The 26,422-nt window shown below is 33.7% G+C and overlaps 3 protein-coding genes across 3 annotated transcripts; 1 reads left to right on the top strand and 2 right to left on the bottom strand.

Annotated features, from left to right (window-relative positions):
- Window positions 1-659: 659 nt before the first annotated feature.
- On the top strand, window positions 660-3,765 carry LOC105110012 (putative glutamine amidotransferase YLR126C). The gene is made up of 4 exons (XM_011004908.1): window positions 660-1,166; window positions 2,821-2,973; window positions 3,093-3,260; window positions 3,338-3,765. Exons 1-4 carry the CDS (start codon window positions 858-860, stop codon window positions 3,431-3,433), a joined length of 726 nt encoding a protein of 241 aa, XP_011003210.1. The 5' UTR covers window positions 660-857; the 3' UTR covers window positions 3,434-3,765.
- Window positions 3,766-9,259: 5,494 nt separating this feature from the next.
- Window positions 9,260-11,574, bottom strand: LOC105110020 (coiled-coil-helix-coiled-coil-helix domain-containing protein 2, mitochondrial-like). Its single transcript, XM_011004920.1, has 5 exons — window positions 11,463-11,574; window positions 10,771-10,830; window positions 10,481-10,564; window positions 10,172-10,347; window positions 9,260-9,653 (listed from the first exon to the last, which is right to left on the bottom strand). The coding sequence occupies exons 1-5, from the start codon at window positions 11,482-11,484 to the stop codon at window positions 9,555-9,557; spliced, it is 441 nt and encodes a 146-aa protein (XP_011003222.1). The 5' UTR covers window positions 11,485-11,574; the 3' UTR covers window positions 9,260-9,554.
- A 1,330-nt stretch (window positions 11,575-12,904) lies between these two features.
- On the bottom strand, window positions 12,905-16,615 carry CHX24 (cation/H+ exchanger 24). The gene is made up of 3 exons (XM_011004930.1): window positions 16,181-16,615; window positions 14,886-15,893; window positions 12,905-14,283 (listed from the first exon to the last, which is right to left on the bottom strand). Exons 1-3 carry the CDS (start codon window positions 16,493-16,495, stop codon window positions 13,156-13,158), a joined length of 2,451 nt encoding a protein of 816 aa, XP_011003232.1. The 5' UTR covers window positions 16,496-16,615; the 3' UTR covers window positions 12,905-13,155.
- Between the last annotated feature and the right edge of the window lie 9,807 nt (window positions 16,616-26,422).

Raw genomic sequence — 26,422 nt, forward strand, 5'->3', positions numbered from 1 at the left:
GGCAAAGTATATAGAAAGTGTTGTCTCTTCAAGATATACAATTTCAATACTGCAACAGTGACAAAAAAAAATAACAAAGTTAATGCAAACATTGCTTTACTTGCAGGTATTTCATCTACCAACGATGAAGAAAATATTAAATTTATATGCTTTTAGACATTTTAAATTATTTTGATATATTAATATAAAAAAATATAAAAATATAAAATAAGAATTATTGTAATATATTTTTCAAATAAATATGAATTTTTAAAAGTATTATACACCACAATAATACACACACGCTACATGTTACTTCATTAACAAGCTCGCAAAACAGTTACTTACATGTTAGAAAAAGTAATTTGATGTTATTATATAAAAATATTAAAAAAAATTAAAAATAAAAAAATTATTTTTTATAAAAACATTTTCTAACCAAGAAAAAAAGCCTGCTAAAGAAAATACTTTACTTGTACAAAATATTTGCCCTAATTTTTGCGAGATCCACGAAAATGAATCCCACCTACTGAAAACCTAAAAAGAGAAAGCAATCACAAAAATCAAGGCTAATTTGGTAAACAAATCAATCAGGACACAATTGTAAATTAGACCGAAAAACACGACCTAGTTACAAACCCGTTCTTTTTATATACAGCTTGTTTTCTCTGACGAAACACACAATCCTTTATTTTCACGATAAAAACACCTTTAGAACAAACATAGAAAACAAAATCCCCCTAATTATCTCGGGCTGTCTCTTAGAGAAAACCCTCTTCCTATTCTCTCTCTCTCTCTCTCATTTTTAGAGAGAGGAAGTCACATTTTTTTCATATCAAGTGTAAAAACGACTGAGTTCTTTTGCTGCTAAAAAACAAATGGGTGGCAAGAGGTTTGCGGTTTTGTTATGTGCAGAGGACTCAGAATACGTGATAAAGATGTACGGAGGGTATTTTGGGGTGTTTGTGAGAATGTTGGCTGAAGAAGGAGAGACATGGGATGTTTACAGGGTGGCTTCTGGAGAGTTCCCTGAAGATGATGAGACTGACACCTTTGATGGATTTGTGATCACTGGAAGCTGCAATGATGCTCATGGCAATGATGTCTGGATCTGCAGGCTTATGAGCCTGTTAAAGAAACTGGATTCGAAAAAGAAAAAAGTTCTGGGTATTTGCTTCGGCCACCAGGTATTTAATTATTGATTTAGTTCTTTCTTTTTCCCCCTTTATTTTTTTAATATCGCAGTCATGATATTTTTTTTGCGTCCTTATAGTTTCATGCCTTTGGAACGCTTGTCGTCCCATGGAACTGAACTGTATTTGAGTTTTTTTTTTGTATTTTTTTTTCGTAGCGGCATTGATTTCTCAAATAATTACCGTTCTCATTTTTAACGAAACAGTAGTTTTTATCTTAGCAAGGGCAAGAGATGGGCCGAATCTTCCCTTCCTATATTGGAGGAAAAGATATCACGGGATTAATCTTTATTTGCATTTAGATATTTGAAAATCCTTTTAGACAGAAAGAGGCAAAATCTATCTTGAGCTTGGATACGAATGCTTTGGGGAGAGTTGCCAGTTTTAAATCTTTAGTTTTCTGTTGGTGAAGGCTAGTCAAAAAAGTTTTAAGTTGATACTGTGAATAAAATATTTGCACCGAGACTCGGAGATAAAATAAATTTGGAAAAAAGCACAGATTTTATGCTAGTAGTAGAAAGTGAATTAGGCATCCATCCAATCCAAGCAGTTGAAAAAAAATCCGTAGTAGCACTTCCAGTGTGGTTCACTTTGAAAATAACTCATGTGCGCGTGTTCCATCACCGCTAATTCTGACCTTGTTGTTAGATGATAGCGCTATCTCAGCTGATTCTTTTATGCTTCATGTCGCTCAGCCATCCATTCCACTGATGCGGGAATGATGTGCAATTGGCTCCGCACCTGTTTCACTCGGCTTTAATAGTTTCATTTACTGATAAATTTTTTACTTGAGGAAAAAAAAAACAGGTTACAAGGGAAAACCGATTTGCATTTTAGAAACGGTGTCTGTGCCATGCGTTATTTTCCGGATGTTAAAAGAGGGGCCGGACAGAAACATCCTTCTGGCTCTACGTTATTTTTGGGGTTTGAGCCTGTAAGAGTGCAAAACCATTGACATGTAACGTTATGATGTATAGAAACTTTCGGCGATCATTACAATATAATTTCAACAGTTTTTGCCTTCTGTTTTTTTTTTCCTCCTAGAGCGTAAAATTTCTTTTTTAAAGTTGATTGCATAAATTAGTTATATTTGTTAGATTAGCGTGTCCACATACAAGGGACACGAACACATGTTGTACATTTTGTGTAACCTCATCACCACGAGGCGAAATAAACTGGTCATATCCATATGTTGTAGGGTTCCTATGGTGGACAAAGCAAATGTGAAGCCAAATGGTCTCATTCTTAATGCAAGACTTTGAGATAAGATTTGTCGGTAGACAAAATTTGATGGAAACCTATATATATATATATTGGAGAACTATGGACATTTTGTTTTTTGGGTTCTTTCTATGATCAGTACTGTTTGTGATGGGCTATCTCTTGAGGTGTAGTGCTTTCCTATGGCAATTTCGATTCACTTGTTGATTGATAGCTATTGTGGGTGACAAGTGTATATTTTCTGTGCACATAGTTGACAAACTAAATGTAAGTCCATATCATACTATTAGTGCACATGAAAGGCTGTTTTATTGGTTGGTGCTTTATAAAATGGCAAAGCAAATAATTTGCTTGAAACTTTGTACACATTTTGTTCCCAATAACAATTTATATTGCTTCTGAGAGAGCGTTTTATGGTTTTGATCAGATACTATGCCGTGCTCTGGGGGGGAAGACTGGACGCGCCGTCTCAGGGTGGGATATAGGGATAACAACCATCAATTTTTCAGCTTCATCCAAGCTCTCCTCCTCGGTGAAAATGCCTGCTGTCCTCTCGGTGATCGAATGTCACAGAGACGAGGTTTGTTCGGTTAAAAAATGAACTTTGTAACACCAACTTACAATCCATGGATAATTAATCATTTCTTTATTTTAATGGATACCGTTCCAACGTTTTGCAACCGTTTGTAATAATACCAGGTCAAGGAACTTCCTGCTAGAGCCGAGGTAATTGCGTGGTCTGATAAGACCGGGGTCGAGATGTTCCGATGTGGGGACCACATCATGGGCATCCAAGGTCACCCTGAGTACACCAAAGACATTCTCTTCCACTTGATCAACCGCCTTCTCCAACGCGATTTCATAGTGGTATGCGTCTTCACTTCCAATATTGATCTCAGCACTCAACCTTTAGACTGACCCTTTTTAATTAATTTATCAATCAGGACTCCTACGCTGACGAGATAAAGGCAAATGTGGAGGGAACCGAACCAGATAGGGAGGCATGGAAGAAACTGTGCATCAACTTTCTCAAGGGTTGACTTCGATTATAATTTTTATTTTCATTAAGAATAAATAAATAAATAGACTGACCTGTAAATAATAAAATATTTTTGGAAGGAACATTCGAAGAAGTTTAGTTTATGTTGGTTAGGCATGGAGTGAGGAATTTACGGGAAGGCACAGCTTGCATGCCTGGACTACTTAGTTGTGTCCTCGAGGCAAGCGTGTGATTTATGCCAAACCGCAAGTTGCGTACTTGGTCAATCTAGCTATGTATGACTTTAACAATGCAAGCAGGTGGTTTTTTAAGAATTGGGTGTTTTGCAAGGAAGCTTACGTTCTTGAAAAGTTGAAACTTTTAGTTTCTCAATTGGTACTTTTTATTGCCATACACTAGTTTCTATTCCCGAATATAAAAAAACATGAGTTTATGTCATGGTGGCTCCTCACCGTTCAAAGAGATGACCAGGGCGAGTGAAAAAGTGATGCCTATTGTTTTGTGAAGTGTTTTATATTTAAAAATATATTAAAATAGTATATATATATTTTTTAAATTTTATTTTAAACATCAACATCAAAACAATTAAAAAATATTAAAAAAAAAAAATTTTATTTTAAACATCAACATCAAAATAATTAAAAAATTAATTTAAAACAAAGGGAATATTTTTAAATTTTAAGTTCCGATTGAAATGCTTTCCGAATCACCCTCTTAGCACGGCCTTTGAGGATGATGCAGGGGGGGGCCTCACTTTTGACCTTTCATGAGCATTCTTTAGCATTCTTTAGTATTTTTAATTCAATCTTGAGGGTCATGGGCTCTTGGTATGCTTTGATTTTTATCGTTTTCTGAAACTGACAGTCAAATATTTCAAATTTTTTCCAGTTTATTTTTGTATTATAAAAATATTTTTTTAAAAATTTAATATTTAATATTTTTTATTTACTTTAAATTAATATTTTTTTATTTTTTAAAATTATTTTGATACGCTGATATTAAAAATAAATTTTAAAAAATATATTATTTTTATATATTTCCCAATAATTTTTTTAAAAAAACAATTATAACTATATTTTCAAACAAATTAAAAAAAATTATATTATTTTTTAAATCCAGCTCATTTTTAGTCAATGGAAATTTAAAAACTGGAATGCACATTTAAACCATGAAAACAGAAGCCGTTCCTGGTTTCTGGAAAGAGACCATAAAAAAAATGTACTCTACGTTTTTTGTTTTGTTTTGTTTTTTTTTTATTTCATTTCAGCTGTATTACAAAGGTCTGATTTTTGACCCGCTCTTTTTTTTTTAGATTAACGTGGGTGTCCGGGCCAGCTTGCGCGCACCACGACTAATCCCACGGGCCCTGAAGTTAACGACCATGTAAGCCTCCAGTGGCCATCATATGAGCAACCAAGGACTCGAACCTGAGATCACAGAGGGAGCAAACCCCTTGATCCCAAGTTCTTACCACTTGGCCACCACCTAGATTCTTTTACATGTTCTGGTTTCTTACTTGGTCTCATTCCGCACAATCTTTTTAATAATTTTTAATTGATGTCTCATAGTTGTTTCATTACATTATTCCAAATATTTTAAAATTTACAATGTATCTTTAAGGGTGTGTTTAAGAGTATTTTATATATATATATATATTGATATTTTTCTAAAAGTATTTTTGGCTTAAAAAACAAATAAACTATTTTTTTAGTGTTTTATGATAATTTTAATATATTAGTGCTAAATTTTTTTAAAATATATAAAAAATTATTTTAAAATATTTTCAAACCAAAAAAATATTTTAAAAAACACCTTACATTGTACATCCCAAACACACGTTTAATTTTGGGAAGAAAATTCATTTACCTTTAAAGTCTTACCCTTAAATTGAGAGTGATTAAGGGGGGAGGAAATAACTTTATAATTTTTTGAAAAATCTAATTTTATGTGCTAAATTTTTTTAAAATATATAAAAAATTATTTTAAAATATTTTCAAACCAAAAAAATATTTTAAAAAACACCTTACATTGTACATCCCAAACACACGTTTAATTTTGGGAAGAAAATTCATTTACCTTTAAAGTCTTACCCTTAAATTGAGAGTGATTTTATCCTATTTATAAACTTTATAATTTTATAATTTTTTGAAAAATCTAATTTTATCCTATTTATCATTTCTTCCTTTTACATTCAATTAAAAAGGTATTAATGATATTTAATGTTTATCACCCCTTCATTCACTATTCTATCCAGACAAAGAAAATTATCTCCATTAATCTTTTTCTATCCCTTCCCGTCTCCTTCATTCCCTCTCCTCGGTCACAATTTCTTACCAAACGAACTGTTAAATCGTTTATGTGTGCTTGGATGAACCAGGAACCCGGAGTGAATGTTGTGGAAATCAAGTAGTTCATTTTATCATTTAACAAATAAATCTAAAATAATATTGCATGGATACTTGCTTGAATAAAATGCAGGCACCGAAATGGGGTACCATTTTGAAGCTTTCGTTTCAATGTTTTGGGCCTGTATGTGGTGATTTGGGAACTTGTCCTACAACAACTGTCAATGACTAAAAAATGCTACTTGATTTTTGGATATCGTAGGAGGGATTTTTGCTTTATATTATCTTACGAGCTGCTAGTTAAGGTCGACTTGCATTTATTTTTTAGATTATAGTTGTAATTTTAAAAAAATAATTTTTTTAAAAATATAATTAGATGTGATTAGTTGAATTTAAATACATGTTTAATAAAAATTATAATTATGGTTTATATATAATAAAAAATATGTATAAAATATTTGATAGTTGTATTATTATGGTTACTTTTCAAAGTTTTTTTTATTTAAAAAAATATTAAAATATTTTTTTTTCCGCACCACAATTGCAAAACCTCCCAGTAAACAAACGCAGCCGTGTCCAAAAAACAGGTCGGCTTTGCCAAGTCGCCGTCTCAAAGAGCCCCTTCTGTCAAGTCCAAGCTGATTAAACTACATGATGAAGTGCTGTCTACTGTGTATAATCATTATCATCGACTGCATAATGACGACGTTTCAGCTACCTTCTATCGCTCTATTCGAAGTAAGTGTACAAACTTGACATCATCATCATTGATATTTTTTTATTTGTTCTTATTTGATGATTTTTCGAGACACTGAACCGTTATACTGGCCACAATTTTTTCCTGGTAGTCCTAGCAGACATTATTTCTGGCCAGTCATTAATTTCTAGCTTAACCATCAAACACATATAGCTATGATGTCGTACTATTTCAATTGATCAACGCCTGTGTGTGTATATATAAAGTGAGGAGAGCAATGTTATTGGATCATGGCCCTTCAGACATGACATTGTTATTCGTGAATTTGCCACCCATGGAGTTTATATGGATCCTGACAAATGGTACTGTAATACTTTTATTTATTTTTAGAAAAAAACTACATTATTATTTTGTGAATTTTGTTTGAAGTATATTATTGATGATGTGTATTTTGCAAGAGTTCGTGAACTTGATGTTTTCCTTATCAATGGTTGCCATGACTCTTTCTATATATTATTAACTAAAAAACTAAATTATGTGGTGCTGTTTCACTATAGCCGATTCTTTCTAAATTATGTGGTGCTGTTTCACTATAGTCAATTCTTTTTTTTAGATTAATGTGGGTATCCGGGCCAGCTTGCGCGCACCACGACTAATCCCACGGGCCTTGAAATTAACGACCATATAAGCTTCCTGTGGCCATCATATAGCCCAATTCACTATCCCACAGGCCCTAAAATTAACGACCATATAAGCTTCCAGTGACCATCATATAGTCCAATTCACTATAGCCCAATTCTTATTAAAACATGTCTTGGGTTATAGTGAAATTATTGTCTTTACTCTGTACTTTTTTTATTTATAAAATTTTGTTTCAGGAGTAAAATGGTCTTTATATACAGTTAATTCATCATTCTTTATTTTTTTAGGAACAATATCTTTTTATTTTTTATAATAATACAATTACCATATTGCCCATATAAAGTTAACAATAAGAACCTTTGATCCAAGGGTTTTATAGCAATTTTAATTGTTTAATGAATAATTCAATTATTCCATTATCCTAGCAATTAAAATTTGTTAGCTTTGGCTTTAGTGGCTTGATTGTCATTTCATGATAATTCTTTTTATTATTGTTGTTTGGTTCTAGGAGTGTTTATTGTTGTTTGAATCACAATTATGCTATATTATTTGATTTGTTTTAATATTCTCTTCCATCCCAAGTAGTTGTTGTATGATTGTTGGGTTTAGTTTTGCTCCAATTTGCTTTTCTTGTTTTTCTTTTTTTTTTCTTTTCTCTTTAATTGTGTGTTGACCATGCAAAAAATTATATTAGCCTTTCAATTTTTATTTTTTATTCAGTCATTTTTTTTAATTTTAATTATTTTATTTAAATTGATTATTTCTAATTTGATTTTATTTTTGTATTTTATTTACATTGATTATTTCTAATTTGATTTTATTTTCGATTACCTCTTTAGTGGTTTGATTTTGTTAATTATTTTATAAAATTTGGCTCTTATTTTTTTAATTGGTATTTTTTTTAATTATTTTCTTGATTGATTTTTTTTAAAAAATTTCATCCCTAAATATTTCTTGATTGATTTTTTTTTTAAAATTTCATCCCTAAACATTTTTTTAATTTATTTTTATGTCAAACTTAGTCCTAATTTTTTTAATTGATCTTTTTCTCAATTTTATTTAATTTTTATATTAAATTGTCTTAATTTTTTTAATTACTATTTTTTTATTTTGCATTATTTATTTGGTTATTGTTTTTGTGAATTTTATCCTTAATTTATTTGATTAAGAATCTTGATTCACAATTTAAAATCACATAAAACAAGTTAATTTTAACAAAATTTAAAATATTTTTTGAACACAAAAACAAACACGCTAACACTTTCATTAACAACAACAATAAACTTCTTGCAAACAATTTCAGTCATTCTCTCACGAATCAAAACGACACTAGTCTTTGATCAATGGTGAGCAACATTGACTTCGAGATCAATGGTGCGATGTAAAACTAGATTGGATAAAAGGGTGCCCAGATGATAAATTCGTGGTTTTATGGGTGGAGGGTGTCGGTATGCCTGCAATCTTGTGCGGTCTATGTCAGTGCAAGAGTTCAGTGACGCGGTGCATTTTTGGTGGTAAAGCTGTTGCCAAGGCTGAGAATCACAAGGGATTGGACAAATTCAACAGCATCGCACGCAACAGTTTTCTTCTTGGATTTATGGGAAGATGATACACTGCAGCTCCTCTCTGCCTGTAAATTTTCCCATTGCAATTGAAAAGAATCCAGAAGAAAAAGGTAACTTGATTGCAAAGAGTTACGGAGAGGAACACGCACATGAACACCTGGAACTTTAGTTTTTGCGATAAACTAGAGATTTTTATTCTAAAACTCAGATTTCATAAATCGTAACTTTGTAAATTTATAATTTGAGATTTTATTATATTCTCAATTATAGACTTTTAATTAATACGCACTCTCTAAAGCGTGTGCCAGAGACATAAGGTTTTGGAAAGGTAAAATTGCAACAATAGGGGTAAATTTCAATAACACTTTCTTTTCTGATGTCCACCCAAAATTATACCAACCTATTTAGGTAAAAATAAATTCTTGAATTGGATGTGAAGTGTTTTCACCTATAACACATTGATTCAAATTCATACTATCTCCGAGAAAATTTTCAGACTTATTACTCGTAGTTTATTCATAAAACATAACTTCATACCTCAAAACACGTACACAAGTCATGCAAATTAACTCTCTTAATATTTCCGAATAAGTGTGTATATTTCGGAAATACCAAAATTATTAAGAATCAGGAAAGCTGATAACATCAATGAATCACTGTCCGTAATTATTCAAGACCAACCATTGGCATTCGATCAGATGAATGTGCACTTGATGGAACAAAACACAGATAACCAGGTTTCAATAATAACCTGGAAGGTCGAGTATTTGAATCTCAGCATCTAGTAATTCACCACAAAAATTAATAAATGTACCATAGATGGACTATAGCTTCATCACCATCACATAAATCAAAATAGAAATATAGTTCAAAGCCAATACTCCATTTCATGGCAAAGCAATGGGCCAACATTTAGGCACTCAACATAGAGCCTGAGTTCTTCCTGCACTCGGTCAACATGTCCATGTAGAACTGGCACTTGCTGATGTCATTTCCAAAGTTGTTCACACACTACAAGGAAGACCAGTGAAACAATGCAAGAGCAATTAATAACCTAACTTTGGGTATAACATAAAAAAATACAAGCAGCATCAGGCATGAACAGAAAGAAAAACAAAATTAAAAACCAAGCATTTAGCAAGAGAAAGCCTCTAAGTTATAATGCTCATATTGAAGACTGGAGTCTAAAATATGTTTTGAATAACTTGTTCTCGCAATGACACCACTGAGCAGATTGTTTTACTATTCTTACCGATCCCTATCTCAGGGAACCTAGTCAGAAATCATTGGATGAGATTTGGACAAAGCACTAGTTCAAATTAAACATGACGATGATGCATGGACAAAAAATGGGAGTTAGGTTAAAGGATGAGGCAGCATAGAAGAAAATTATTTGCCAAACTGTCACTCTCTAGCATTCTCCAAGCAATTTTACAACCAGAAATAAGAAAGAAGACATTAAAAATATCACTTAATTTAAGATGGTTAATCTTAGAAAAAAAGTAACCAAATGAGAAAAGTTCACGTACATCTTGGAATGCCTTGGAGTGGATATTACATGCATCAGCACCACCCATACTGCTTGCAGCGGGTGCTGAGGGAGCAGCAGCCTCAGAGACTATGGTTTCATGTTGAATAGTGCGAGGACCCATCACCGCATCAACAGCTCTGTGTGCCACTGCACTTCCAGTACCGAAAGCCATGCCTGTGTTAAGAGAGAACAGAAGAGCAGAAAAATTCAGACTTATGCTGATTCAAATCATATATAGCATGCCTAAGATACAACATGAAAGTGACAATTTCAATCCCAAGACAACAACATTCCATTTTTCACATACCCTGAGCTATGGTTGAGCCAATGCCTCCGAGCAATGATCCACCACCACTACTCTGAGTATGAGCTGGTGGAGGAGCATGGTTAACTGCATCAGGAAAAAAATAATGAATTAAAGCCAAGCTCTGCTTAAAAAAAGCAACGCCAAATTTAAGATGACAGCGTAAAATTGCATTTCAAATCCTATATCCAAAACTAAATGTGATGCATGAAAACTAAATCTGTTCTTGAGTATATTTAAAAGATGTTTTGAGATCTTCAAATACACTGCAAGATTCTGCAGAGCAACATTACCTGTTTGGGGAGGTGGGCTGCGTGCTGGTGCAGGACGAGGAGCTGGGCGGGCAGATCTTCCTGCAAAACATTGAATTATGTGTAAATAAGAAGTTGGGTCATCGGTATTTCATGCAAGTTGCAGAATTGATTAACAAAAGTCTATAAACAAAATGATTGGAAACCCGTAAAGGGCTCAAAAGATTATCCCAAACAATGAAATGAAACGGATCAGAAAGGGGTATTCAAGACATGAATGAATCAACCCAAAAATTATAAAAGCTGAAAAACACCAGAATCTAAATGCCAAATTTTCATGTTCAATATTAACTAAACAAGAAATCAAGCTACCCACTTATTTATATCAGCAAAAAACATGGAAACCCATACCAATCAGGCATCTTTCAAGATCTAAACAGATAAAATGAAACAAACTCTATGCTGGACATTAACTTTCACGAATTAGAAGACTAACACAAACTACATGTTTTTTTTAAGGAAAAAACGACTAGAAAAATATAATCAAGACGACCCGGCCTCCCTAACCGCAAAACGGGGGAAAAAAACAGAGAAGAAAAGAAACAGAATTGTATTTGCATTCTTGCCTACGTTTTCTCAAAATCTAAAGCAAAGAAGTTGCACAAATGAACACACAAACTCAAGAAATAAACATAACCCAGAGAAGAACTAACAAATATAAGTAAAAATCTGACCTCCAGAGCTTCGGCGAGGCATGATGGATGATGATAGAGGCGGCGATCAGATAGACAGAAAGAGGCTTCTAGAGAGCTGGGGCGAAAGGGTTTTGCGTGTTTACGATTTTGTGGAACTTGTGATTTTATATGGGGTTATCTCTGGTTAATTTGGTAGGGCCAGGGTGAGTTTGGTTGGACACGTGGCAGTATTGTAATGGAGTGAGATAAGGGAGGGCGTGTTTTGTTGAGACTTGGATGGTAATGGTTGGAACTTGGAAGCGCAGACAAGTCGTTTTAGGCTAGAGAGCAGATGATTATTTTGTTTGTTTATGTATATAGGTTTGATAATTTTTATATATACAGGTGTCAATATTATGAGTTTTTAAAAAATAATAACGGAATATTCCACTAGCCTGCTGTGAAGCTAGAATTTTCTTCCTTTTCTTGGAGAAAAAGAAAACTCAAGGTTCGTTAGTCTTAACGGTGACTTTTAGTTCTGACTGGTGCTGCAACCCTGCTTAAGGGTAGAATTTTAAATTAATTTTTAATATAAGAGAGAAATATGATAATATTATAGATGTGTTTTTTGATATTTAATTTTTTTAATAGAAATTTATTGTTTATATTTAATAAAATAAATTAAAATATGTATAAACCAATAAAACAAAAAAGAGAAAAGTTAAATTTCATCTAAGAACAAAAGAGTTTTAAGCATAAAGCTTATAATCTTTCGATATAAAATAAGACTTTTAGATATATTAGTATTTTATATTATAGAGTTAATATTGAAAAATATTTTTCTATAGAGTCCACTTTTAATTTAGAATTAAATATGCAGATTAACCAAGACATAGCCAATTATTCAACATTTCTTTTCTTTTCTTGAGAAAAAAACGGGTGGAGTTTATCAATGCTCTCTAAAATACTATCATTGTAACATGTATGCAGTTTGCTCAAGTGAGACGAAAGATACGCCTTGATCTCAATCTGGCCTTTTCTTTTTCCCCAGTAATATTGGATGGTAAATAGTATATGGACAAGTATACAGGCTTGTGATATCGTCTTATTTGACCATTTCTGAATCTGAGCTGGGGGCTGGACTGAACATAATCTATCGAACAAGATGCCAGCCCACCATCTATGAAGATTTGAAACTTATGAATTAAAGTATACAGATCTATCGAACAAGATGCCAGCCCACCATCGATGAAGATTTGAAACTTATGGATTGAGAGTTTCCAAGTTCTAACAGTTAGATCTCTTGTCGCGAATTGTTTAACTTGGCATCGGTCAATAGAAAATCTACACTTTTAGAGTGTAATCAACGTAGTTGCATTTCATAATGCTTCCATGTAGGTTGTTCTTATCTGAAGACTAATTTATATGGCGAGGATACATGTAACTGGTGCTTCCATTTCTTAACAGCTGCCCTTTGATTTCAAGTTCTTCGTTGCATTAATGCTGGAAAGAACCTCCAGAAGTTACAATTGGCAAATACCTGATGGAAGAACCCGTTACAAGACAGTATTTGCACCAGTGGCATTCCAGATGAATCGCATTTGATATCTACTTGATCAACAAATCGGGTAAAGATATAATTCCCAGTATTTTTAAAAAAATAACAATAAAATTCAATTAGTCTTTACACAGGGATGTTCAGAAAACCTACTACCAAAGCTATCTCTGATAAAACGTCAGCAGTAGCCAGCCCTCATCCTCTCATAATTTGCTGATGTACTACTAACACAGAAGCTGTGCTACCAAAATCAGTGGACGCAACATAATCCCCAATCACTCCCAATTCAGGATTTTCACTCAACTTTGACAATCCCTCAAGGAGAACCTGGTTTATTCCTTGTTTCCTTCCCACTATCCAAAGTTCATTATTATCGTTGTCCAATGCCTGGATTGCTGCTAGAGTTTCTTCTCCATTTCTCACCACCACCTCTCTATAAGCCACTCTGCTATTCCCTTCATTCTTCACCCAAAACCATGTCACCACCCCGTCATCAAGCTTCTTCTCCATCTCATCATCACCAATATTATTGTATGAGAGAAACCTTATCGCCGTTAGAGAAACTTCAGGATTAGTAGCCATCCTGTCCGCGTAGGCAAGTGCCTCTCGAGAATCCGCTCCTCCCAAAAATAGAACAACACATCTGCGAAAGAAGAGCTGATGGTAGTATTGCATGGCAATAGGGTTATGAGTGTAACCCTTGTCGACAAGAATTCCAATTGAGCAAGGTGAATTGGCTAGGACTCTAGAGTTTATAGATTGCATTCCATAAACATGCCTGACAATTTCACTTCCTGCAAGGTTATGAAGTCTTTTATTGCAGAAAGGTAAGAGGATTAGAGTAGCTTTATATGTCAAAGCCAAATCGCAAATGTCTTGGTGCATAGTTCGCTTCACAGTCGCAACAGTGTAGGAACGTAGTTTGACATATTCACTTCTTGGTTTTTGATAGATCTTTAGGGCATTGTGAATTTTTTTGTAGTTTATATACTTGGGTGGTCGTTCTGGTTTATCATGGTCTATGAACACGGGAAACGCACGGCCTACAAGCTCAAATAGATGGATGGCATAGACTGCAAAAGGGCTGGTCATAGTTGGATGTGAGGTCTCGAGGAGGTTAATGAGCCCTGCTACACATTCTTCATCGTGTATGCCAACTAATATGCAGAGCTCTGTTCCTGGAGGGGTGTGTTGTATGGTTCTTCTTTTGTTTGTCATGTATTGCTTTGTGGGATCGTAGATGAAGCAAATCAAAGCTGAACATGTGCCAGTCATCAATGTTGTTAATAGCAGCATCAATGTGTAGGTAGGTGTCTCCAAAATCTGCGAGCAAACAAAAAATGTAAGAACCTAAAAATCCAAAAAGTGAAATGTTTTGAAAGCCATTATGCCAACGTTTTCTAATTGTCTCTTACAATATACTTCGAAAAGAAAACGGAAATGAAGAAGACGTGCATTTTTCCAAGTACAGGGCTGGCCTTTTCAGTCCAACTAACCTATACTAAGTTCCCATCACATTTCATCTTTAGACTAAACTTTCATTAATTTACCTCCTCTGCCCAAATTACTCATGGCATTTTTTTTTCCTTGAAGAGCGACGTAATTTTATTAGATGACAAAAGACCAGAAAAAGGAAGCTACAAGTCATGATAAGAGGATAATAGAGCTAACTAGGGGATGGCCACCAACATAGCCCTAAAACTACAATTAAACCTGCACACTGCAATCAAAATCAAAGCAGGTCTATTCATCAAAAAGGAAAGGTGGATTACACTACAATATCTAGTTGTTCACATAGGAGCTTGGTTACGCTGGCTAGTTTCTTTCAATCTAAGAAATTAACTTTGAACCTTTTCCCTTCGCCCTTCGAAATTTCAAAAAATTAATCATGTTTTCAAGAGAATATGTGAGCATAGAGAGCTTACCCCTTCGTTCAGCCATTTCAAAAATATTGTAACCTCGTATAAACCTCTCAAGTTCATCATGAGACCAAGAGTGAAACTCTCTTTGAATGGAAATCCAAAGAAGAGAGCAACAACAGAAGTCGCAATCAATTTGGAGAGATACCCTGCAATAACCATGGCAAATAGCGGTTCCAAATTCGACCAGCCATAATTGGCCATGGCAAAGACATCCACATTCAATCCCAAGATTGCAAATGTAAATGGCATAAGAAGCTCCATTACTATTGTTCGGCTCCTTTGCACCATGGTTGCCCCTAGTGGAGGCCCATCAGGCATCACAATCCCAAGCAGCAACGATGCATGAAGAAAGACCAGACCAAACATGTCACTAAAAAATGTCATCACCAATACCCCCAGCAAAATGAGAACCACATATGACCGATCTACAGGTTTCCCTTCGGGGGTTTTTTCAACAACCCAGAGCAGTACGCTCCGAATCACAATAATCGCAAAGGCCATTAGAACTACCACAGAAATCAAAAACCACAAAGCATCGGCACCACTATGTTGACCATGTTTCACTGCTACAAATGCAATAACAAGAATAATCCCCATCACATCACTTACCATTGCTGTGGCCATTGCCATCCGTCCAACCTCAGAACTTAGTAGTCGTAACTCTTTAAGTATAAGATAAATCACAGGAAATACAGTTACTGACACACTTGAAGCAACGCTTCCAATCCCAACAGGTTTTGCAAGGTTCCCATGAATTGATGATTTAAAACAGCGTGCAACTATACACACTGTTGTAATTGGAAAAAAGACTCCTATCACAGCACTGTAGACATGTTTCTTCCCTACTTTTCTAAGTACACTGAAATCCGTTTCCACTGAAGTCACAAAAAGGAAATATGCAAAACCAATAGCTCCAAGATTCGCCACCAAAAACTGGGCATTATCTGGTAACACCTGCTCGGTTAACTTCTTGCTCTGGCCTAGAACAGAGGGTCCAACGAATATGCCAGCCTTAAAAATCATCATTGCATTGCAAAAATTTAGTAGGGAAACAATTTGAAATACTCACAAACTAATACATTCATACACCCACATATATGTACGCATCAAATATCAAAATATAAAACAGAAAATGAGAGGTAGCTTCCCTCAAGATGATTAAGAATAGAGGAGGGCCCATTCATTCTATATTAATTTGGGCCAACTAATTTCTGGGAACATGCCACTTGAACCAAGTACCTATATATATGATCGTGTGAATTTTTCCAGATCAAAATAAGATAGCAGAAATTACTCACAATAATCTCTGAGACGATCCTTGGCTGTTTTAAAGGCTTGAGAAGAAGACGGAGCATGGTAGTAATCAAAATCATCAAAACAAGATCAAATAAGATGATGTTAAAGGAGCAGGTCAAAGGGTTTTCTCCGTGGAAAATGCCCAGGCAGTGACCAGGATGAGTTCTTCGACATATAAAGACATGATGAGGAGTAGTGCTTCTGGACTCATCATCAACTTCCTCTGTAGTCTGAAGAAGATCGCGGGAATATTGTTCTGCATGTCTCCATCTCGCGTGATCAGGGAGGGGATGATACAATTGGACAAATCTCACCATCGCAAATAATGACTACCTGAAATGCAAATACTAGCTATGAAGAATAGAAGCACAGAGAAAGAGAGAAATACTTCCTCTTTTTCAAGGGATGTGGACGTGCGTGAAATGGGGCAGTGGCTAGCTTACGTTCTTGGTCAGGGTTGACAAGTTGATGATCTTCTCTTAGCTCAGTCTACCATGCCTTCAGATTTCTAAAACCAATGTCATCCATTCATTAAAATATTATAAGACAACTTATCATGCTAACATAAAACATGCTCTTGTTTTTTCTTATTTCTTTAGTTAGAACTGACAGAATTTTACATGTGTGTAAGATTTTTTTTAATTATTATTTAAAATTATTTTTTTATAATTTTTATTTGTTTTAATATGTTAATATTAAAACAATTTTTTTTAAAATAAAATAATATTATTTTTATATATTTTAAAAAATAAATTTTAAAACCAACTATTATCACAATTTTAATCACTATCTAAATATGAAAGAAAGGATTTGGAGTTTTTGCCCCCTTGAAGCCTACCGGTCAACAGATTGCCATGTATTCCATGGCAACCACAGAAATTTCGCCACTGTTCAATGTGGTAATTAAATCTAAAAATTAAAGTTTAATATTTAATATGGATACTTATACTTTAATATACCAAAATTAGAATAAGATATTGATCAGATTTTCTACTCCAATTATTCATAAAAAGAAAATCAACACATAAGCTTATATTGATAAGATAATAAATTAATAAAAAAATTATAATTTAAAAAGTATGAAGAACTAGATTCTTCAAATGTAGGGATGATACAGATAAAACGAGTTGTGGTACCGTTATTGAACATTGAACAACAAAAAGGAAATTAAGAAAAATATTTGATATGTATCATCGTGGAGCTTGAACCTAGAAGATAATAAGAAATTCTTGGAAAAGGAACTTCAAGAAACAAGACTTAAGTAAACTTCTGTTTTCCCAAAGAATCTTTCTATTCAGCTGCTCAGGTTTAATACCTAGATAATCAAAATTATATTTCTTTGATTCGTAGAATTTGAAAGATTATGCATTAATCTTTAAAAATTAAATTATTAGAATCATAAAAGACTTTTTGCAATGAGACTGGTTGCATCATTTACATTCGAGTTTGAAGAACAAAAGAATTTAATATTTAACAACAATGCTTTCTATTTACACTACTTTAGTTTAATATTTCAAACTATAAGTTTAATACTCTAGTATGGTATGTGTTAAGTGTGTATGTTAAAAACTTTGTTTAATTTAACTACTCGTTTAAATTTTATTCTAGTTTTGTTATCTTGCATGGAATTCTATAGAAATATCTTAAAACTTGCATGAAATTTATCGACTGATTGTATTAAAGTCTTTATTGCAATGAATTAATAATATTCCCATATATTTAGTTCTTCAAAATTAAATTTAACCTAAAAAAGCGCAATTAATTAAGGTTTTCTACATAAACAACAGTCCAGATTCTTACATTCTTCACGCAAAAAGATGTCACCACCCACTTACTCCAACATTATTACATGAAAAAAAACTTCATTACTGTTAGAGAGACTTCACGATTAGCGACCATCCTGCCTGCATAGGCGAGCACCTCATGAGAAGCCAACATATTTGTTGACGAAGCGCCGACTGTAATATTGCATAGCAGCAGAGTCATTAGTGTGGCCCTTGTCGACAAGAATTCCGACAGGTTTATTAGTCCCGGAAGGGGAAAAAAAAAGGGCCAGACGACATTGTTGATCTTATTCCTCCAAAAGCCCTGAAAAGAAATGGTTATGTTGCTGCAGATCTTGTTTCTCTCCCATCTCTTCCCCCGAACAAGACAAGGAACATACCCCTCACAACCTGTATTTTGTACTCCTACCCAGACAAAACAAAAGCTTTTTTACAACCTTGAAAGCTTTTTTACAATCTTGAAGACGCTGTTACAAGAGGCCAAAACTCACATCCTAATCAACAATGCCTACCAGTTTACTCCCCTTGTTAGCTTTGAAACACTGCAAAGCCTGATCCTCGGCCTCGATGAATGGCTTGATTCTTTCTTTAACATCAATGGGTGAAATTACTCTTGGAATTATTCTGCAAAAATGAAGAGATGCATTATTCTATAAGATCCAGTGGTTCATATAGAAAGCAAGTTGCTAGCAACCAATATCTAGCGAACTTGAATTCATTTTATTCTTTTCATTCACAATTTCCAAAAAGTAAGCACATTTTCAAGAGAATGTAGAAGAGAAAAAACATGGGTATAGAGAATTACCCTTTTGTTCAGCCATTCTAGAAATACCATAAGCTCATATGTGACTCTCAAGTTCATCATGAGACCGAGAGTGAGACTCTTACTGAATGGAAACTACATGATTGATTTACAGGTTTCTCTTCTGAGGTGTTTTCAACATTCCAAATCAGTGCTCCCTGGGTGAAAACAAATCCCATAGGCCACTAGAATTATCACCCAAATCACGAACCACAGAACACTGATAGCACTGCTTTGACCTTGTCTCAGGGTTTCAAATGTGTAATAATAACAATAATCCCTATTACATCGCTTACCAATGCTGGGGTCAATGCAATTCGTCCAACCTCGGAGGAGAGTAGTTTTCACTCTTTAAGGACAAGATTAACCACAGGAAATGCAGTTATAGATATACTTGCGGCAACCCCTCCAGATAAAACAGGTTTTGAAAGCTTCCCATGAAGTGATGATTGAAAATAGGGTGCACCTATACACACTCTTATAAAGGGAAGAAAGATCAGTGAAGACTTGTTTCTTCCCTTCTCTTCTATATACACTGAAAACCGTTTCGACTGAAGTCAAAGATAAGAAATGTGCAAAACCAATAGTTCCAATAAGATTCGCCACCACGAATCGGGCATTATCTAGTACCAACTGCTTCGTTGACTCCTTGCTCCGGCCTGGAACAGAGGGTCCAAAGAAATGGCACCCTTGAAAATCATCATTCCATTGCACAATTTTAGGAGGGAAATTATTTGAAACACTCACAAGTCACAATCCACATTCAAATTTCAATGGTATACAATATTGTCTAATTAGGTGCAAGTCTAATTTACAGAACTTCACTTAGGCCTTAATTATCATTAGACTAACCTCATATATGTGTGCGTTTATGTCTATAAATTGAAGGAAGAAATCACTCACATGATTTCGCAGACGTCCCTTGGCTGTTTGAGGCTTGAGAAGAATGCGAATCATCTTAGTTATTAAGATGATCAAAGCAAGATCAAGCAATACGAGGTTAAAGTTGAAATTCAAAGGGTCATCTCCGTAGAAAAGGCCGAAGAAGGAGAAGTATGAGTCACTTGATTCAACTTTGACGGTGGTATTAAGATCACCGGAGACATTTGCATGAGGGAGTTATTGACAGGGTTTAAAAATCTGACCATGACAAGTACCTGCAAATTAAAACCTAATTACGAGAAGGATTAGAAATGAAGCATAGAGGCCCCTCGATCTGGGCTTTCCTCAATGCGACGATAGGGCCTACAACTAAGGCCTGCCTTAACTTCGCCTTTGCCAAGCCTAGAAGATTTGTATCAAGAATCAGTAGAAGGCGGCAGTTTATTGTGAAGATGATTTCAACACAATATATTCAGCTGAGATACAGCCACCACCTGCATGAATATAAAATTGAGAAAAGTAATTCAATCATCTCTTTGCACGTAGCCAACTATTATAGGGGTTAAAAAGCTATTTGTTGGATCTGATTCATAAAATTATATCAATTTTTTAAATTGTTAGCATGGTGGTGTTGGACCTAAAATGCAGCTGGTTTGATTTGCATAGATCCGGTAGTTTTAATAATCCATTATTTTAAGGTATTTGGTAGAAATTTGTATAAATAAGCCCTCCTGTTGAAGTCCAATGCACTTTTCTTGGGCTTATAAATAAAATAAATTGACATTTCTTAGTGCAGCTTGGTAGAACAAATTATGATCTGATAAATAATAAGCTACATTGAATTAAATAATAAAACCCAAATTAAAAAAAATGAAATCTAATTAAATAATAAGTTCCATATACAAGTTCTCTCTAAAATCAACGTCCCTGATCTACTGCATGACATGCGATTTTGGAGAGAGAGAGAGAGACTACACGTGGAAGGTGATTTAATTGAGAATTTTAGATATTGCGGATCCAATTAAGGACAAACCAGTTCGTCCTTGCAATTTAGAATTGATGCTTGGGCTTGGCTCTTTTCCGGCGTCTTGATTTTTACCACTACACTGGTTTTCTGCCAGCTCACGGCGCTGCCCGTAAAGAGTCGTCTACCTCTGTTGCTGACAATTAGTTCTGTTCTTATGTTTAGGCGATGTAGCGACTTCTTGCATAATATTACCGGAACTTGTATATTTTCTACTTGTCTAGGAATTGGAGTTTGGACCTTCTACTAAAGGAAACAAATGGGGCAAAACCGGCCTCGCGCATAAACACAGAATTCTTGAAAAAGAAAAAACCATTTAACCTGGTCGATGATGACGTTTCAGCAAGCACAGATATTTAAGCCTCTGCCATAGGCTGCTCTCTCATCTCTTTTACCCAACGTTAACCCAAAAAAAAAAATGATGGATCCCGCAGAATCTTGGGGAAAAAAGAGACGACAGCATTTTTATCTACCTTCTGGGAATTTAACCTAATCAGATTCGCATCAACACCAGGATATATACCACCATCCTCCCAAAATTTATAAACCTCTGAAACAATTACATCACATTCAAAATCTTAAAATGCATATTTCAATTATAAGGCATTATTTTCATGGAGGAAGAACAGAATAATACATATCAGTAGCTATTTTGGGTCAAAGATACAGTCAAGATTTTGATGCCTCTCACTGGAGGCATACCCTTAAAGCTCTCCATACTGTGGAAAGGTGGGGGTTTCTGTTTGAGCACGCTGTCCACTATCCTATAATGATGAAGATCATATTATATAATCAATAATAGCAAAAGGTAGGAGATCTGCTGGGGGAAGATGTTTCCTTTGTCCCCAAACAATAGGACAAACTTTGTACCCTAAAATTAAATCAAACTTTTAAATAAATGCTATCAAACTTAAAAATATACATCCCAACCTCACAATTTGGTTATAATGGCCAACAAAATGATCCGCTTTTGCAATCGAACAGAGAATGGATGACTATATTATATAAAAGAACTCGAATATTCAAGTCAACTTCACCCATCATCATCCTCATGAAAGGCTATGAACAGCAATGTTTATAAAAATGCATGATAGAATAAAGATAACGACAATTACTATGTAATTTGCATCAAAGTTTGCTTTTAACAGGGGTGGTGGTGGTGGTGGTGGGCGAAAAAATTATAGAAAAAGAAAGCGACAGAACCGTGATCTGAACAAAGTGGGGAAGGAGTCAACATCCACAGCAACCAACCCCAATTATTGAAAAGCCTGCAAAAAATTTAAATCAAAACATAAAACCCTAACACCATAAATTTATATCAGGAATCTCTAGGGTTTCAAAGTTAGTTTCAGAATAGCTTACAGCCACAACCGTAAGATCAGGGTAATCTCTCAAAAGGCACTCACCAAGCACCTGTTTCAAAGAAAAGTGTTAAAACCCTTGATTTTTCTTGTAAGAGGAAAAGGTAAGAACCTTTCTAAACAGTAGACCAACAGAACTGATGATTGGCATACCCAAAAGACAAACCCTAACGTACCCAATTCATAATATTACTCAGCAATATAAAGACCTTACTGCATAATTAATTTTGTTGTTGTTATACAAACCAGACGAAGAAATAGATCACAGAATTCCTGGGGTTTTAACCTAATTGAGAAAATTATGGAGATCAGAACCGTTCAAGGAAACTAACTAGAGCATCACTTAAGCCAAAGATATTAAGAATGCAAGCAAGCTGAAAACAATTACAAGTTCAGAGACATAAATATCATTCTTAACGGGATAATCAACCAAGAGAGCAAAAGTAAGAAATAAAATAACATACCTAATAACCTAATAACCTGATAAGCATGAATGATCACAGATCATTTTATTTTGCGATGATAACATCCCAGTGAAAACCTGGCCATGGAACAAAAGAATTGAGGAAAAAAGACCAAAGATCATTTACCTTTCTATTACCAAAATCTTACTGATATAAAGCATGTAAATAAATAAATAAAAACCCAGAACAGGGAAGAAAGCAAAGCCGGGGTTTGTCCTTGCAAAGATGTGGAGCTTCCCTCATGACACTAATTCCAGGAAACTAGAGCCAAAACAAGAAAAATTACATCTTGAATCAACTTATGTATATAACTATCGTATTGAGTTAAAAGGAAGAGAAAGTAAAACGCACATCATTGGTCTTGGTATGATTATGCTGCTGAAAATCCAACCAGGAACAAAAATGGCAAGAACAAGGATATATTTATCCAAAATACCCCAAACATGATCATGAATCCAGGCTCTTGTCTTTTAAAAGAAAATCTAGCAAAAGAGAGAAATTGTAACCTAATTAAGAACGCATTTGAAGAAGAAAAGTACACACATACCCAGAAGCCAACAACCATCTTTAAAGCTGAAACTGTACCGGAATAGTAAGGAGAACCCATAGAACTCAGGATAGATAGCGCCACTAATGACTAGATTGATTATGTTGAGATTAACCCATCAAACATCAACTTATCATCAGCTCATGGCGCTATCCCTCCTGAGCTTAACAGATTCTCCCATACTTGTGCACACAGCATCCATTTGAAGCCTTTATCAAGAAAGCCCGAAGCAAGCAATACTTGAAAGAGGCACAGCTAGTAGCTAGCCAATGAAGCTCTTCAAGTCATGACTCACATGGGGGGAGGTGTCAAGGAGGATGAGAGTCTATTTATAAAGGGAGGAACGTGGTAGAGCATTATGGAAGGACGGTTTTTTATCATTTTATTTGTAGTAGTATTTTCTTATATTTTTGTATTATGGTTTAAGTCCATGTGTCATGTTTTTCTCTATATATACTCCTGCCGACTACGTCTTTCATGATAGGATGATCACTCGGGATACGGTATGGACTATGGCCTATAATTTTCTAAATTCGAGATTATTTTTTATTTTCTCGCAGTTTTGCCGCATGGTAGCCATGAATTCTTTCAAATTTTGTCTCGAGTAATGTTTAGAAGGAGGGAGCCTCAATATTGTCTAATATGCACTCTACCATATCTTGACCACTGGACAATTTGGACTAGATAGTAATTGACAAGCGAGCTAGCTAGTTTCAACCTCCAAGCATTTCCAATACAGCAATGACATGGTTATCGTTGTTAGCATTAATGAGGCATTGAATTGTTTGGACACCAGCTGTTTACGGCTGATCAAAACCATATAGTAATATTTCTTCTCCATAACGTCGAGTTCAATTATAAAGATGATTATACATATATATACAGACACTCATTTACCAATCCGTTAAGCCTCTAAAGATAGAGAGTTATATAAATTGGAGACAATATCCAGTTTACGATCCATGATCTAGCATGTGTACAGAGTCAAAACCTAATGCTTTTTGCTTGTGTTTGATGAGAGTTTTCCTGTCCGAAACATATCCTGATTTTTTTACCTAATTCTTCTTGTTGTTGCGACGGTACTGAAGGATTAAATATATTTGTACTCTGGTCTTATTTCCTCCTTCACATGTTTACTAGTGAGCTAGCTTTTTCGGAAATTTCAAACTTACATCGAACTAAATAAAATATCTCAAGACGTCCATTTGACATTAGGATCCACTTTTTTTTTCCAAGTCCTCGTTCATCAACCCATCCAGTGATTGATACTCTCAAATATCTACCTTTGAAATTTCAAATTCTCAACAATTTAATTGTCATTGTCATATTGGGGAAGCTAAACTTCAATATGAATCGAAATAATTGCTCATACATATTATATATTGGAAATATGTACGTTTTCTAACATGAATAGGTATGCATGTAACAAGGGGCGGAATCAGTAGAGACTGACAGGGGCTCGAGCCGCTGAATTAAACAAATTCCGTGCTTTCTCCTCGAAGAATTTAAAATTTTAGAGCTAAATCCAGTAAAATTTAAGTTTTATCCTCTAAAAATTTCTCTAATCCTGGCTCTCCTATGAAAAATCACGTCCCTGCCCAGATAGGGAATTAACTAGATTAGTAAAAATTGTATTGATTTTCAGAATCTAGTCTCTTTTTTTGTTAACCTGCTTAAAGCCTTTATTGATCCAAAAACAAGGTTGGATTGGTGCCTTTCAGAACATACATGCATGTTGCGGATGAATTATGGGTGAAAAAAATGAAGCCTTAGTACTGGTTACCATGGATGCCTTCTCTCTCTATATATTTTCTAGTTAATAAGGGAATTTGAAACGTATCATTAATTAATTAAGCACTGGGCGGTGGCAGGGTTCAAGGAGTTGCCTTCACAATTATCCCACGTCACTTGTGAGCTTAATAATTACGTTACCTGCAGTCCACTGTAATCCAGTACAAGATAGATATTTTTATTTATTATAAAAACTTTTATATACAAATATTTTCAATATATTTTTATAATTTAAAAAATTTAGATTCAAATAAAAAAATTTATACATACATATAATCAAATAAATCAAAAATTATATGTTAATAAATAAATAAATAATCATCAACAATATCTAAAAATAAAACCTGAAAAATTAAAGACTTTTACATGGTTATATTTATTAAATTTATTTATTAAGATAATTTTTGTATCTAAGTAAATAATAATAGAAATAAAAAAAATAAATGAAACTAATTGAATAAGATAAAAGGAAAAAAAATCATTTAAACAACATATTTTAGAAATAATATCTGAAAATGAAAAAATATTTTAATAAATTTCTTTCATACAAAAGATTAAAAAAATAAATAATTAAGAAAAACTCTTCAAATTTAAATGCATGATTAAAAAATTATTATTATTTAAAAGTAGCACTTTAAACAAAATAAAGAAAAACGAGATATAATACTAATTTAAATATAATTTATTTTTAAAAAATAGAGAAAAAACATAAGAAAATGAGTGATTAAAAAAATAGAAATAAAATTAAAAAAAAAACAAAGATCAAGCGTTGTTGAGCTTGACTTTCTTAACTCAATTTGTCAAGGCTTACGTGATTGAGCCATGATATATTTTTTTTTTTGTAATTGGAATAGACAACATGTTCTTTTTGAAAAAAATTAGATATATTATTATTTGATCTGCAATGATTCGTAAAATTAAAGTTTAAGAATTTTTTATAAAAAAACTTATTTTTCAACTCATTTTTTACTTACATGAGCTACAAAATAGTATAAAAATCATCATGAACCTATACGTGGCCTAAAAACCCAAAAAACCACCCCAAAAACCAAATTAACCCCACTAAAAAAATCAATTCAAGCTTAAGTCTATTTTTCACAAACTTTAAATGTAAAAGAAATACCGATCATGAGCTCTTTTCATCAAATAGAACTATTTGACATAAATATTGTATGTTTTAATAGCTAAAATTGATGTTAATGATATTTTTTTGTATTTGTTGTTGGAATCCGACAATTTATCTCTCCTTTCTTAATTAAAAACTAAAAAATAAAAAAAATATTTAAAAAAATATTAAGATACTAAAATTATATAATTTATATGATTTTTAAAATTTAAATATCAAAGTATATTATTTGTGAAATTTATAGCATGTTAATCATATTTGATATTTTTATTTTATTTTTTTATAAAAAAATAAATTAATTTTTAATAAGGATTAAATCACCTAAAATAAATTAAAAATAAATAAATTTTGGCATAGTTCATTCATTCACAATAATATATAAGATGACGAAGAATGGAATCTTACCCAGAAAAAAAAAAACCCACAATTTTTAGAGGAATACTTTATACTTCTGGAAACCCGA

The sequence above is a fragment of the Populus euphratica genome, unplaced genomic scaffold, assembly GCF_000495115.2.
Source record: "Populus euphratica unplaced genomic scaffold, PopEup_1.0 scaffold3.1, whole genome shotgun sequence".
Classification (NCBI taxonomy): Eukaryota; Viridiplantae; Streptophyta; class Magnoliopsida; order Malpighiales; family Salicaceae; genus Populus; species Populus euphratica.

What these genes read in the sequence shown, in the direction of transcription:
- LOC105110012 (XM_011004908.1), top strand. Translation starts at nt 858, where the DNA reads ATGGGTGGCAAGAGGTTTGCGGTTTTGTTATGTGCAGAGGACTCAGAA. An exon ending in GTATTTGCTTCGGCCACCAG is followed by an intron (nt 1,167 to 2,820) that starts GTATTTAATTAT and finishes GGTTTTGATCAG; the next exon opens with ATACTATGCCGTGCTCTGGG. An exon ending in TCGAATGTCACAGAGACGAG is followed by an intron (nt 2,974 to 3,092) that starts GTTTGTTCGGTT and finishes TAATAATACCAG; the next exon opens with GTCAAGGAACTTCCTGCTAG.
- LOC105110020 (XM_011004920.1), bottom strand. Translation starts at nt 11,484, where the DNA reads ATGCCTCGCCGAAGCTCTGGAG. An exon ending in TGGCTCAACCATAGCTCAGG is followed by an intron (nt 10,348 to 10,480) that starts GTATGTGAAAAA and finishes CTCTTAACACAG; the next exon opens with GCATGGCTTTCGGTACTGGA. An exon ending in ACTCCAAGGCATTCCAAGAT is followed by an intron (nt 9,654 to 10,171) that starts GTACGTGAACTT and finishes TCTTCCTTGTAG; the next exon opens with TGTGTGAACAACTTTGGAAA.
- CHX24 (XM_011004930.1), bottom strand. Translation starts at nt 16,495, where the DNA reads ATGGTGAGATTTGTCCAATTGTATCATCCCCTCCCTGATCACGCGAGA. An exon ending in GGATCGTCTCAGAGATTATT is followed by an intron (nt 15,894 to 16,180) that starts GTGAGTAATTTC and finishes ATGATTTTTAAG; the next exon opens with GCTGGCATATTCGTTGGACC. An exon ending in TGAAATGGCTGAACGAAGGG is followed by an intron (nt 14,284 to 14,885) that starts GTAAGCTCTCTA and finishes GTTTGCTCGCAG; the next exon opens with ATTTTGGAGACACCTACCTA.